The following is a 13,615-nucleotide window of genomic DNA, read 5'->3' on the forward strand; positions in this document are numbered from 1 at the left end:
AAAAAAAAAAACATTATAGAAATGCTTTGAAGGGGAAAATGTATTTATTGTGGCGTCTGTTTTTGGAGTGGAAATGAAGGAAAACTAAATCAGTCATTCTAAAATCCACAGTTAGGTATTATAAGGTGGGATTTTCCCATTTGATCCCAAAGTACGCTGACATATTTAATGAGGACTTTAGCTCTCTCGGCAAGCACCGACCCAAGTTTTTCCAGAGTTCCAACTACTTCAGATTTTCAATGTTGTGTCTTTATTTTTCACAAGTTTTGTGCTCCACAGGAAACAGACGTCTGCATGGACATCTGCTTTCAATTCCTAAAGGTTTACTTTGTCCAATCTGGCAACCCAACCTCCAGCCCTGTGTGGTGTGTTTTTATAAGACCTATTTTCATGTTTGATTGTGTTTAACGAGGCAGAGGTCTGTCAGGAGCATGATTATTTCATATTTGGGCGGATTGAGCGGATTGAGATGAATAAAAAATATTATAAGCTAAAAGCTCATAAGATAAGTTCCATGTTGTGATGAAACCGTTATGTATGTTAAACCTAAAAACAAAAACAAAAAAGATTAGCCTGTTAGTTTGGTGAATCATTTATTGCATTGTTTCCTAAAACTAACCTTGAACATAGTAATGGAAACAAAAGGTAAAAAACACACAGGACTCTATTTGGAGTCAAAGTAATAATTTACTGATCGGAGTAAATCAAAGCTTTTTTGAGTCAACATCTACTGTGTTATTGATTTCACTTCATTCCCATGATTTCCTTCTATCAAGTTAATTTCCTGCACTGCAGGCAACTATTGACTTCAACAGTTTATCAACAGTTTTGTTCAGCAGGGTTCATTTTACATAAAATCAAATAAATCAGACAGAGAATACTGAGTCACATCTCGAATCATACCTCACGACTCATTTAAAGCAGTAAATCATGTGTTTCCTGTCTCAACTCAGCTCGTGCATATCAGCTATATTTAGACCTACCAAACCTCTGTAGAACTCCTAAATCAAAGCACGAACTAACAAGTCTATTAGCTTTCTTCTCCTGTGGATACAACAAATCAATTAACTCTCATTTGATGAACATCTAAAGAGTCTGTTAGTTCTGGTTTCCTGTTTGTTTCCTGCAGGTTGACATACAGCAGCACAGCAGAACTTGTTTGTGGCGGACCACATGCACACATCAAACATCGTCTAATAGCATTCTTATCACAGCACATTAACCCAACATAAACATGCTATGAACCCAGGTTCAGGACAGGAGGGCAGAATGTGTGTGTGTGTGTGTGTGTGTGTGTGTGTGTGTGTGTGTGTGTGTGTGTGTGTGTGTGAGATGCACTTGTGAGATGAATCATCCTGCTCCTCGACTGATACTTCTTATATCAAGGTTTTATTTATTTTTTCCCCACACAAGGGACTATATTGTGTTAGTATTTGCATTAAAGTAATACGTCGTTCTGCTGCATAAATTATCTGACAGCTCAGTTTTGTATTGTGAAATCATGTTTTTTTTTTTAACTTTGATGTAAAACCACAGAACTTTTCATTGAGGTGCTTATAGGCAACTCTAAGGGATTCTGATGTAACTTAAATGAGCTGATGTTGCTGGTTACCTTTATGTATCATCAAGCATTAACAGCACAAAGACTTTCTTAACACAGGTGGCCAAATTGGGGCACTGAATTAAACAGGGTTCTTTTTATGTGGAGATAAGAAGCATTATTTACCCTGTCTATCTTTACTAATAATGTCTATGTTAACCTATTACATTGAAGTATGTAAAATATATTACATTCCTGCATAAAAATTGATTGACTTTGAAAAGTTATGTAGAAAGGTGTTACATTAAAATGCAAGGAAATCAACAAGCAGCCTCCAAGAAACAGCCCGAATAGTGGATTTTTTAGAATAAGACCTGCCTCTGATGAGGCCAATAGCCAATCATAGATCAAGATTTTGGAACAAAAAAAACAGAACAGAGCATTAAGGCACTAAAATGTCAGGTACACTTGTTTGTTGTTTATTCAATCAATCAATGCATCTTTATGTGTATAGTACCAATTCATAACAAATAATGTCTCAAGACACTTTACAAAAGGCAGGTAAAAGACCTTACTCGTTGTTATATCATAAAAATGGACATGAGCTTGTATAGCACTTTTCTAGTCTTCTGACTACTCAAAGCGCTTTTTACACCGCAGGTCACACCTACTCATTCACACACTGATAGCAGAGGCTGATATGTAAAGTGACCATCAGAAGTAACTAATCCCATTCATACACATTCATATGACGCTGATAAATTTGGAGTTCTTGCCTAAGGAAACGTCAGACACGTGGATCCAGGATCCCAGGATCAGACCGGACCTTTCGGTTGAGTATTGACCCACTCTACCAACTGACCCTCATCGCCCCATTTTGCTGAATAGCAGGTAAAATACCTAACTCATTGATTTACAATCTACAAAGACCCAACATTAATCCACCATGAGCACTAAGCAACATTTAGCAAAGTTACAGTGGCAAGTCTCGTTTCATTTTTAAATAATAGTAGCTCATTTTTTTTTCTGTGTTTAGTATTTTAATACACTTTGACAAGCCCCATATCATTAAGAATGTATCATGGTGAACAACAACAGATGCCAATGGACAGAAATTAAGTCTGAAGAGAAGATTCAAATGAATTTACTTTACAGCCAAACAATACGATTCATATCTAGATAAATATTTTATTGTTTCATTGAAATACTATAACAGTCATTTTATACCGGGGAAATGTATAAGACCTAACGTCCTATGCTGTATGTTGTCTATCTGTGAAGACAGCCTTTTGTACTTACTGTATTATTATTTTGTAGTATTTTTTTAACAATCATATGCTCGGAAATCAAACTTGAAAACATTTGACAAAAACACATTTGGACATCATAATGTGAACTGAAAGGAAAAATAAGAAAAACATGGGGAATGTTTGATATGGCCTACAGCAAAACTATTGTAGTTTAATAAATTAAACAAAACAAAAATCTCTAGGTGAAAAAAAAAAACACAACATGGTTTCTCAGGTGACATACAGCAAAGCAAAGTGGTAACACTGATACATGAAGTTCAATACAACAGCACGTCACCTTTCATTTCAGTGAGAGACATGACGCATGAGCTATGGTGGTTAGTTCCTGATTTTCTTTTCAAAATATACTGCATATCTATTTTATATATTTATATAAACAACGACAACACTTGTGATAATTTCCTTTTTTTTTATAATTCTAAAATACATCTATAATATTTAGAAACATTATGTACAATTTACCCCACTGTAGGTCTTTATGCAATACTCTTCTGCAAAAGGAAGAATCATCTGAAGTCCTCTGTTTGCAAAGCCCCGGGGCGTTTAAGAGCTGATAGAATTTGTTTCTCTCACACACACACACAAACACACGATCTGTCACACACACACACACACACACACACACACACACACACACACACACACACACACACACACACACACACACACACACACACACACACACACACACTTATAAAAAAGACAAATGGTTCCAGCTGTACTTATTGAAGGTATTTGATATTTAGCAATCGCTTTCACAATGTAAGTTCTTTAATTCTCAGGGTTACTTCACATTGAACGATGAGAGTCTATTGTAATACTCTAGTCCATTAGGGAACTGTCAGGCTGAGTAATGTTAAGTGAGATGTCTCTTAATACTGCTGTTTGTGAGCTGTCACTCCTCCTGCCTGCTATCTGTGCACGCTTGCCTGCAGTTTTTTCTTTGCGCAAAAAAACTGAAACCATATGAGGGCTTTAACATGCTCATCAAGTCCTCCATTTGTAAAAGATGTGCTCTATTGACATGACTGAGTGTCCTGTTACGTTACAGCTAGAGCTGGTTTCACAGCATTTCTCCATGCTTTTCCATTCTGCAGAGTGGGCCATTTATTTGAGGCCTCTTCTAGGTATTGTGATGCAGGATCAGGACTCGGAGAACATGAGCTGAAGCCACCGCATATGACAGTTTATACTGGACGAGAAGTGTCCCGTCGTTATGCTCTACTAGAGGAAAACAGTCCACGTCTGCATTGTGAACACGGCGCCGAGGAGGGCGAGTGTTGGTGAGGGTGAAGAGGTGGTGGATGCTGAAGATGTGTGGTGGTGGTTGTTGTGGTTTTGGATTCTGTCAGGGGGTCGCACTGTGATGTAGCCATTGATGATGCGGACCAGCGGAGGAGGTGGAGACTGGACCAATGTGCTGTGCAGAAAGAAGAGAGAGGAAAGGAATAATGAGATGATTTTCAAGTACATCCGCTGATTACTCGAAATGAAGAGGGCCCCATACACTCATTATTACCTCAAAGTATGAGCAGTATTTGTTCATTTACATGAGATATTTTTTAATTTGTTCCCTGATTTGTCTGAGGAGGCCGGTCTTCATTGGAAAGGAACTTATTTGTGAAGTACTTGCAGCAATCTAGATTAAGCAACATAGAGCAGTTGTGGGTTTGTTCCCTCCTCCTGCCAGGCAACTGTCAATAATCGACACCTTAACCCATGATCCTCTAAATATGGTTAATTAAACCTTTTTTTTAAACTGACGAATGGCAACTTCACATGTCATGTAAGGACATTTTAGCTTGTTATGAAAAAGACAAATTGATAACGACGTCTCTTTATGACCCAAAAAAAGCAGACACTAGCCTCAGCAGCAAGATGGAAAGTTTCCCTGTACTGATTTGTCATGCCTTTGCAAGCAGCTGCAGGATATGTGTCAGAGGATAGTGCTGCAGAAGTGGCTTTTGTTGAAATTTTCCACTAAAAGATTCACAGTGATTGATCATTTTGACCATTATAAAATAGCAGAACTAGAATTGTCTTCAAAATCATCCCGGACACATGTACAGGAAAAGATCATAAAACGAGATAAAAGGTAAAGCTTTGTCCACAGGGGATGAGAAAATCAATGAAAATCAGAAGATTCTCATAAGAGCTTTAATATTATTGAAAAACACAAAGATCTGAAAAAATAAATCAAGAGCTATGCCTTTGTAAATTGTATTTCAAAAATAGTGTTTTTCTTCTTGCAGACCTTTACTCAGTAAACTTTGATATTTTTCAAAAACAGGTTGAGACAGTCAAAATAAGATGTGCGTAATACTTCGACACGCTCAAATAAAACATGTTCCTGAATACATGAGGTACAGCAGTCCAGAGAAGACTTTATTATTTCCTTACAAAGTTCCATGTAGTTCTTCAGGCTTCTCATTTGTCACATTTGATCACTATAACGTTCACTTTTGTCCAGCAGGGTGCATAAAGGACACTATAGAAATATTAATGATGTAAAATACACAAAGTAAAACCTCAGGACAATGTTATCCTCTGCATCAGTAGAAATGTAAACCTTCTTTTTGTTCCTTCTCTTCGTTTCATAAATACTATGAATTTAGTCTGCATTACTTCTCTCCTTATCTTTCCAGTTTTCAAACAAGTCCGGCAATTAAATCATTTCTGCTCTCATGTTCGATGCTGTGCCTGTAGTGCTTGTGGTATGTGTATTTAGACCAATCGGGCGAGGACCAGGCTAAACAAATACACAAGTTCCTGAAGTTAGAATCTGTACTTCTGAATTAGGGCTGCAATAGTACTTTGAAACACCGCAACAACATGAAACACTGAGAGATAAAAAGACATGTTTCATACATTTCTTATTTTTTAATGAACTTTAAATTAACCTACCAAAACATATTGAAATATTTTAAAATGGTCTAAAAACACTGAACATGTCTACCATCTATTCAGTAGTAGACAAATGAGCTTCAATAACAATTTAACAATTTTTTTTAACTGCCAGTCAAAATAAGATCATTTTTAAAATAATAATTCTTAGATGCTGTAAGGGATATTTTCCCTTTGCAGTTTACATTGATTTATTTAGTCTTAAAGTGATATTGCTTGTAGAAGCAGAGTTTTGGATGTCCACATACAGATGTCTATGTATTAATGAAACAGGTTTGTTTATGTTTCGAGGGGCAGGAGAGTTGTAAGGACACCATGTGTGACATGTTTCTCTGTGGTCATGCATGGAACACAACAGAGAACTGTGGCGCTGCAGTCGCTCCTTGCTCTGTCTACCTTTCCCACTCGGCCACCTTTATAGAAGTTAAAATATACAAAGACGTGCACGGTGTACACTTTGTAACATGTGCACACAAACACTCAGCTTCCTTTCCATTCAAAGACAGAGTCTCTCAGAAAGAAAGAAAACATGTCTGCAGACAGAATGTACACAAATGTACACAAACGACCTCTGTTCATGTGAAGAACAGACGAGACAAGGTGGGATTTTTTTTTCCGCTAGTGATTTTTACCAGTATACTGTACATGGAAAAAAACATGTTCATATGAGAAAAAATCCCCACAAGCGTTAGAACAGAGTCCTGCAGATGTCAAGTTTTAAAAACCATTACGCATCATTTATCTGCAACTCTTGTTTTTAGCAAATATTTCGTAAATGTAACGGGGCTTTCTTAAAACTTTATCCGGAGTTTCTCCTGCTAACCCCCTGAGTATTTTTTCAGCAGAAAGTCCAAGTGAGCTGATGAATCAAGCACCAGAGGAGGTATGTGACCCTGTATAAACCAGCTCTCTCAGAACGCTCCATTTTGGTGTGTGTGTCTCTTTAAATGCAATGAGCCCCCCCTGAGTTTTCCCGGTAGACATCACTCCTTCGCTAGCAAGTATAAAAATGGCAGACCTGTACAAAATGTTTGCTCTAGGCTGGGGGTGGAGTCCATGGGTGGAGATACCAGGGGAGGGGAGGGGAGGGTATTTTTTTTACCAGAATCCCACTGTGACATCACAATGAGAGCAAATCCAAAACGGAGCATTTTTCTCTGTGTTGTAGGACTTATGCAGACCACAAACAAAGGACTGGATCACATTTTGTGGGTCAGTAGACACTCAGGTTACCCAAATATATGTTCAAAAACACTGTCAAAGTGGATTTTTCATAATATGTCCCCTTTAAGATTGCAAGCATGTCATTATCTTAATTTTATAATCATTGGGATACTTTGCTGCCTACACTACCAATCATGATCATGCAGCTGAAATGTGTACATCTCTACAAGACTTTACAGTTTAAGAATTTGCCAAAATTATCCTTTAATAGTAAAAATTGTTTCCATGACTTTGAGTTCACGTAAAGTGCATTTTTTTTTTATCCTTTGGTTTGACATTTATTACCTGTGAAATATAATTCAAAGTCATAGAATCAGTCAGGATTTGGCATGGTGACTCCCTAGTTTGTTCTTCAGTAGTTGCATGTTCTCCCTATGACTGTGTCTTTCCATCAAGTGTTCGTATTTCCTCCTACAGCCTAAAGGAGGAATGTGTAAGGATGTAATGGAGGATGTGTAAGTCAGGTGAACTCTGAATTGTCAATGTTAGCTGAGATTAACAGGATAAGAAGGTGTAGAAAACTGATGGAGGGAGGGTCAAATTAACCTTTTTGGTGTCTGCACACATGCACACAATCATATCCATTAAAACTTATTCCTCTTGACAACAATCTAAGAGAAGCTTCACCAGACCACACCTTGTGCTGAGGTCTCGTTTTAGTCTGAAAGTTGAGCTTGTTTTGTTGTCTGGTTAGTCCCTGCCTGGAGCTACTGTGAGACCAAAACCGGATACTTAGTAGAAACTCCCAGGCTGCTTTTTGCACATCCAAGATACTCATACCAGCTAGAAACTAGTCTGGACTCATACCACACTACAGGCCATGAGTGTGTGTGTGTGTGTGTGTGTGTGTGTGTGTGTGTGTGTGTGTGTGTGTGTGTGTGTGTGTTTCTTGCGCATAAAAGTTTGTGCAGACTGCAGGAAAAGTGAGGCGATCTGATATGTTGGTTGTTTAAGCCTGCGGCACCACAGCAGGAAGTGTCAGTTTTATTCTATAGACAAGTGGATAGGCTGCATTACACATTTTCTGATTCCCCTCCACATCCTCTCCGTCTTTCTTCTCTCAGCTCAAACCATTAGGATATTTTCTTTTGTTCTCCTCTTAGACCTTTTTGTCTCACCTTTTCTACATTCCCCCCCCCCTGTTCTCACAGACAAGTCATGACAGATGAAACAAAACCCCACTGCCATGTTCCTCCCCCACGCCCCGTTTTCTTACCTCTCCTCTATTCGAACCCAGAGGTCGTTAAAATGCCGGTGCCGCTGTTTCTTCTGCTTGTTCCTCCTCTTTTTCTTCAGCATCTTCCTCTCCGCTTTCTCCAGCAGCTCCAGGCTGTCAGCAGGCAGGAGCATGTGTGGTAACAGATCGTCCTCCAGGGGACGCCCCTCGTCTTCCTCTTTGTGGGGGAGCTCGTGGAGGAACGGCTCCAGGAGAGGAGACTCAGCATGGTGTTCTTCAGAGTCTGATGGCCTTGATCGCCTAGAGGGTGCACATGACATGAACAAAAGATTACTTTTCTGTATTTTAATAACTTGTTAATAAAAAAAATAAAAAAAACTTGGATGAAGATGACTGAAAATGAAGATTGGTCTTTTTTGACTAAGGTTTTGCTTTTAAGTTTTTAGTGTGTGGCACTGTAGCCTTAAAACATATTTTCCCATTTCCCTGCTACTCTTATTTTGAAATTATTAAAATAATTGAAAATGCTTTGAATCAGGCTTATTTCTGATTCTCTCTTAAGGGTAAGCTATAACGTTTCCAGAGCCTCTTCTTTGACAGTCTTAATATTCAAATGACAGAATTTCTTTTTTTTAAGTGCCAAAAAACGGAAAGTATAGAAGCAACTATGGCTTTGTCAAATAGAAAGGAAATGTGAGGGGAAGATGTAAGAAGAGAGGAGGAATTCCTGCTATGTTAGAACAGGATGCTGCTATGCAGGCTGGTAAAGAACCTTTCCAAGAGTTTCTGGACAAACACACAAAACAGGAATGATTAGTCTGCAAATGAAGCCAAAATGTATCTTTTTAAAACACTGATGCTACTAATGAGCTGCTGACCATCTTCTAAGAGATCAGGAGCTCTCTTCTTTCCACTATCTCTAACATGCTGACACACAAATTCATTCCATTTAAGACCAACCCTCACATGTTCTGGTATCCTCAGGTTAGCATAGAAATGCATGGACAAACAATTGTTCTAATGTCTATGGTAAATAAATCCCGGACATCATTCTTGTGTGATTGGGTCAAATGCAGGTTCATCAGAGGCGTATTATCCTGCATCAAACACAGAGTGTGTGTGTGAAAGTAGATTCGCGCACACACAGAAAGAACACAGATCTGCAGTGAGATAGTGACCCGCACACTGTGCCATGGTAGACTGCACTACATGCTTCACAGCAGGAGGTATAAGCTCTGCTTGGCTTGGCCTTTTCAACATCTCTTCAGTGGTGGTCGCTGAGGGGGGTTTGTCAGGATTATCCACTGTTCAATCTACAAGGTGGAAACGGCAGGGGGAAAAAAGTAAAAGGCCCAAATGATTTAGGAGATATATGGCTATGATTTACTTTTTTTCTCCTTTAAACTAAAATGAATCCACATATGAGAGATCCCTGCAGTCTTCCTCTGGCACACTGCACTCTGACTTTGCATTCTTAGGACTGCAGCTAGTCAATCAGACTTTCTTGTTTTCCTGGTAATGTTTGTCAATAAAAGTCAGGATTTTTAAGTAGAAGGCTTTGACTTGATGCAGAATGGGTTAAGTCTTCATAAGAGGTCGCTTCATTTTCATTTGGCTTTAGGTCAGTGCCGAGTAAACAGTTACATGTATCAAACTGATCAAACTAAAAACATTAATCTGAATATCTTGTAATAATTCTCTTATAAATCCCAATTGCAGGATTTTAAAGGTAGTGTGGGAATGGCCAATTTGCTGACCGATATATAATATATATAGAGGTACATACAATAAAATGTCACTATAATAAATAATAAATACTGTGGATGATAAGAAATAGGATTAATAAGCTGATTAAAAAGGCTGACTCTGTGATTGGCATTACCCCAGACTAATTTGAGGTTACCTTTGAGAAGAGAACGAGGGCCAAACTAAGAAAAAAAGGAACTGATCTTTGAAGGCGAACCTTTGCACAGAGTTTTTAAAGGACTCTGAAGCTCTTTCATTGAGCGACTAGTGATGCCTTGGTGTTCTACTGAATGACTTAGAAGGTCCTTTGTTCCAGCAGGAGTCAGATATTTTAATAATTGTTTTCAGTCTCAAATGGTGTTTGTTATTAATTCACTTGTTGTGTTTTGTGATGGTACTGTCCATATTGTTTGTTGTGTGTATGAACTGACCAGGTGGCAAATGAGTTTCCCCGCTGTGGATTCATAAAGTTTTCTAAACACAATGGGGTTTGACTTCATAAAGCTCAAGTTCAACTTCACTGCTCAGTCTAACTATCATTCAACCAATGGTTAAAACAAAAGAGAAATAAAAGCAAAGTTGACTCTAAAAAATATTTAGAGTTTCAAATATGAGGGAAATAATGTTAATCATTTAGTTTAAAGTCATCAAAGTTCCCTTTGTCCCCTAAAAGAATCACTGTGATCTGAATCTGTTTATTTCATTTTATTTGATCACCAACTTCCACACTGTGTGCTAACTGCTAATGCCAGTTCATAACAAAGAAGTGAATCATTCTGGTTCTTAAATAAAACCGCGACATACAGTACTTCAAAAAAGGGCGATAAACTATCACTTGTGTTTATAGACCCTTGAACAGACTAAGGACTCTAAAGAGGAGCGTCACTCATCGGACAGCTTCTGTGTCCGGTTTTGATTATTTGCAGACGACACATTGCTCGTCTGGGCTCGAGCAGAACCCGAACATCTGTTTTAGGTCTGTAAATGAACACAGGCCGACTATGGAGTTATGCTTACTTGGAAAATGATTTCCTACTTCAAATCCAGTCGACGAAAAGGTTGAGAGAAATATATACTCCTGTCAGGGCCATGAGGCGGCTGTTGCCCAGCACAATGTGGCCGAGATGGAAACCTTACACTCCATCTAAGTGATAAAATATGGGCCTTTGACTTTATACACTCGCGTTTTCAGGCAGAGTCGTGAAAAAGGGCGAGGAAATGTATGTGTTTTTGCACAGCTCTCTACCCACAATCTCTGTGCTTGTCTTTTTCTCGGCAGTGTGTCACAAAAATATGATCACATGAAGATGAAAAAGTCTCTCACACTGAAAACTTCAGTCCATGAAACTTGCCTCTGACATTGTTACCCCTATTTACTTTAACTGATCTAATATGCTTTGAATAAAAAAAAAGTCTTTAAGGGTTAGGGTTAGGTCGAATAAAGTTGGGTTCTTGAAGGAATAAATGCTTGAACCCTTTCCAGTCATTTGTGTAATTAAAGCTTTTTCCTTTTTTGAGACAAATTTAGCAAACAGGAACCTGCAGTTAAACTCATGGACAGAAAAAAGGTAATGGATGACATAACAATGTGCTTGTCCGTGTGTGTGTGCGTGTGTGTGTTTAAGGGCATTTGACCAATAAACTTACCTGTTTATTGGTACCCCAGCAGGGGTGTGCTCCACCTCGTATCCCTCGCGGCGGAGCACATCAATGACTGTATTGTTGCCAAGAAAGTGACCTGCAAAAGAAAAAAGGCAAAGAAAATTAAAGCCCATTGATTCTTAAAGGGACAGGAACTTAAACCCAAACTGATGCCCTCATTTTAAGAGTTCATGCAAAGCTGCATGAGACGGGTTATGATGTTAGTTCTGTCATTAAATCAAATGTTGAACCTAAAGATTCAAAAATATATCTATGTCAAATATCAGAGTGGGTACATGCTGTATGCTACATTTCTCCTTATTTCAATAATCTTCTCCTCTTTCATACGTCTTTCTCATTTGTCTTCTTTTTCACCTGCTGCCTTTTCCATTCATCATTCCTCTCCTTTTCCTCTTTTTGTAGGCCGTCCTTTACTGATCTTTGTCTTTCCTTGATTGAACTCCACCCTCCCTCGTATCTGCCTCCTCTCCTCTCTTTTCTTTGCATTTTCATTCCTCCATTCTCCTCCTTCCTTATCTCTAACCTGCCCTTCTCTCCCCTCTTTTCTTTCTCTCTCTCTCTGACCCTCTCCACCACGTAAAGTGAGGGGCATTGAGAATCAGGTTGCCATGTCAAGAGGTCTCCATTCTTCCCCTCACTCTGACAAGGGGGAGCAGGGGCTCATTGTTTGGGCCTGCTCAGCCATGGCACCACAGAGCTGTGTAAACAATGAGCCCCGGCACTTTAATCTGGCCCTGAGCCATCCAATAGAGAGGGGTCGGCCTAAATGCACCATGAGTGCCGTGATGCTGCCCCATCTCTAGAACTAAAAACTCTGTCCCAGGTTCTTATGTAGTCATGGAAAAAGACTGAGAGGCTCCTACTGAAGTGTGAAATGTCAACATTTGATCTGGTCTAGTGACAGGGAATTAGAACTCTTTTAAAACTAGTTCTCTTGGTAAATGAATGTGTATGTGTCTGCTTAGCCGCCCCGCAGGGGATAATGCACCTAAAGAATCTAGATTGATTGAGTTTTTTTAAAACTTACAAACTGTGTATGCATGCTACCTTTTACTTTGTCGTTCTCTGGTTAATAAAAAACAAATTGCTGTTAGCAAACATCTACTCAATTTATGCATTTCTATCGTTGATTCCAGAGCTCCTGTGTGAAAATAATGAGCTGTTTCCGTGCAAAAGGAAACCTGCATTTATCTTCACTTTTAACTGAGATCATTATCAATACAGGTGGTCAGTTCAATGAACACCCAGCAGCTCTTCAAGCTGAAATCAGCGTGCAACAGGCAGACAGAGGTCCAGTATTCCAGCCTGCCCACGTTTAGAAACAACTCAGTGTGATTTATGTGAGTTTATGTCAGGGGGATTAAGGTGGGACAAATGGAGCTGTCCGGCACAATGAGGAGCTGCAGAAGGGTGGGCAGACTCCGACAACTTCAAAGGGACACACACACACACACACACACACACACACACACACACACACAAGTACGCATACACATGCAAATTGTAATAGGAGGTAAACCATTAATTCTGACATGTCCCCAAAGGCTTCATGGTGTTTCTGGGGACCAAGTGTGTGTTCAAAGAGTTTCAAAAAAAGTATGTGCTTGAGAAAAAGAATATATGCAAAAATAAACAAACAAAAAGAGAGTGGAATAACATGTAACTATGGTAAAGTTTTTTTTTCTGTGCTCCTACAATGTTTGATCATTTTCCATAACATCTCCATTCAAATAAAGAAGAGCATTTTTTATGGGATCAAAGTCTCATAGAAACACAAACATTTTTCTTTACCATGAATTCTTCACATCGACTTTCCATTTTACAGCCGGGACTCTAAAAAAAATAATCGATGGAACCCCTCTGCTCCAGTCTGGAACAACTGCACGTTTCCGCACACTTTTCTGAGAGGGTCTATTCTACGACATGTTTATTGAAAGTCTGTGTTTAAAAAAAGGATGAAGGCTGAATTAAAAGCATATTGCCTGCTTCAAGGGTTTCACATGAAGACCGTTTTTCTCACCAGCACCTTAACAAGAACATGTTTCATACTTC

The 13,615-nt window shown here is 38.9% G+C and overlaps 1 protein-coding gene across 1 annotated transcript in view; it reads right to left on the minus strand.

The window, feature by feature from the left end:
• Positions 1–1,998: 1,998 nt before the first annotated feature.
• trabd2a (TraB domain containing 2A) overlaps positions 1,999–13,615 on the minus strand; it is a 63,673-nt gene continuing 52,056 nt past the window's right edge. The window contains exons 5-7 of the mRNA XM_020644322.3: positions 11,549–11,639; positions 8,195–8,455; positions 1,999–4,270 (exon numbers count right to left, since the gene is read on the minus strand). Of these exons, the coding sequence (XP_020499978.2) occupies positions 4,075–4,270; positions 8,195–8,455; positions 11,549–11,639 (548 nt within the window). The 3' untranslated portion in view covers positions 1,999–4,074. The remainder of the gene's footprint in view (positions 4,271–8,194; positions 8,456–11,548; positions 11,640–13,615) is intronic.

This window comes from Labrus bergylta, chromosome 17 (genome assembly GCF_963930695.1).
Source record: "Labrus bergylta chromosome 17, fLabBer1.1, whole genome shotgun sequence".
NCBI classification, from domain to species: domain Eukaryota; kingdom Metazoa; phylum Chordata; class Actinopteri; order Labriformes; family Labridae; genus Labrus; species Labrus bergylta.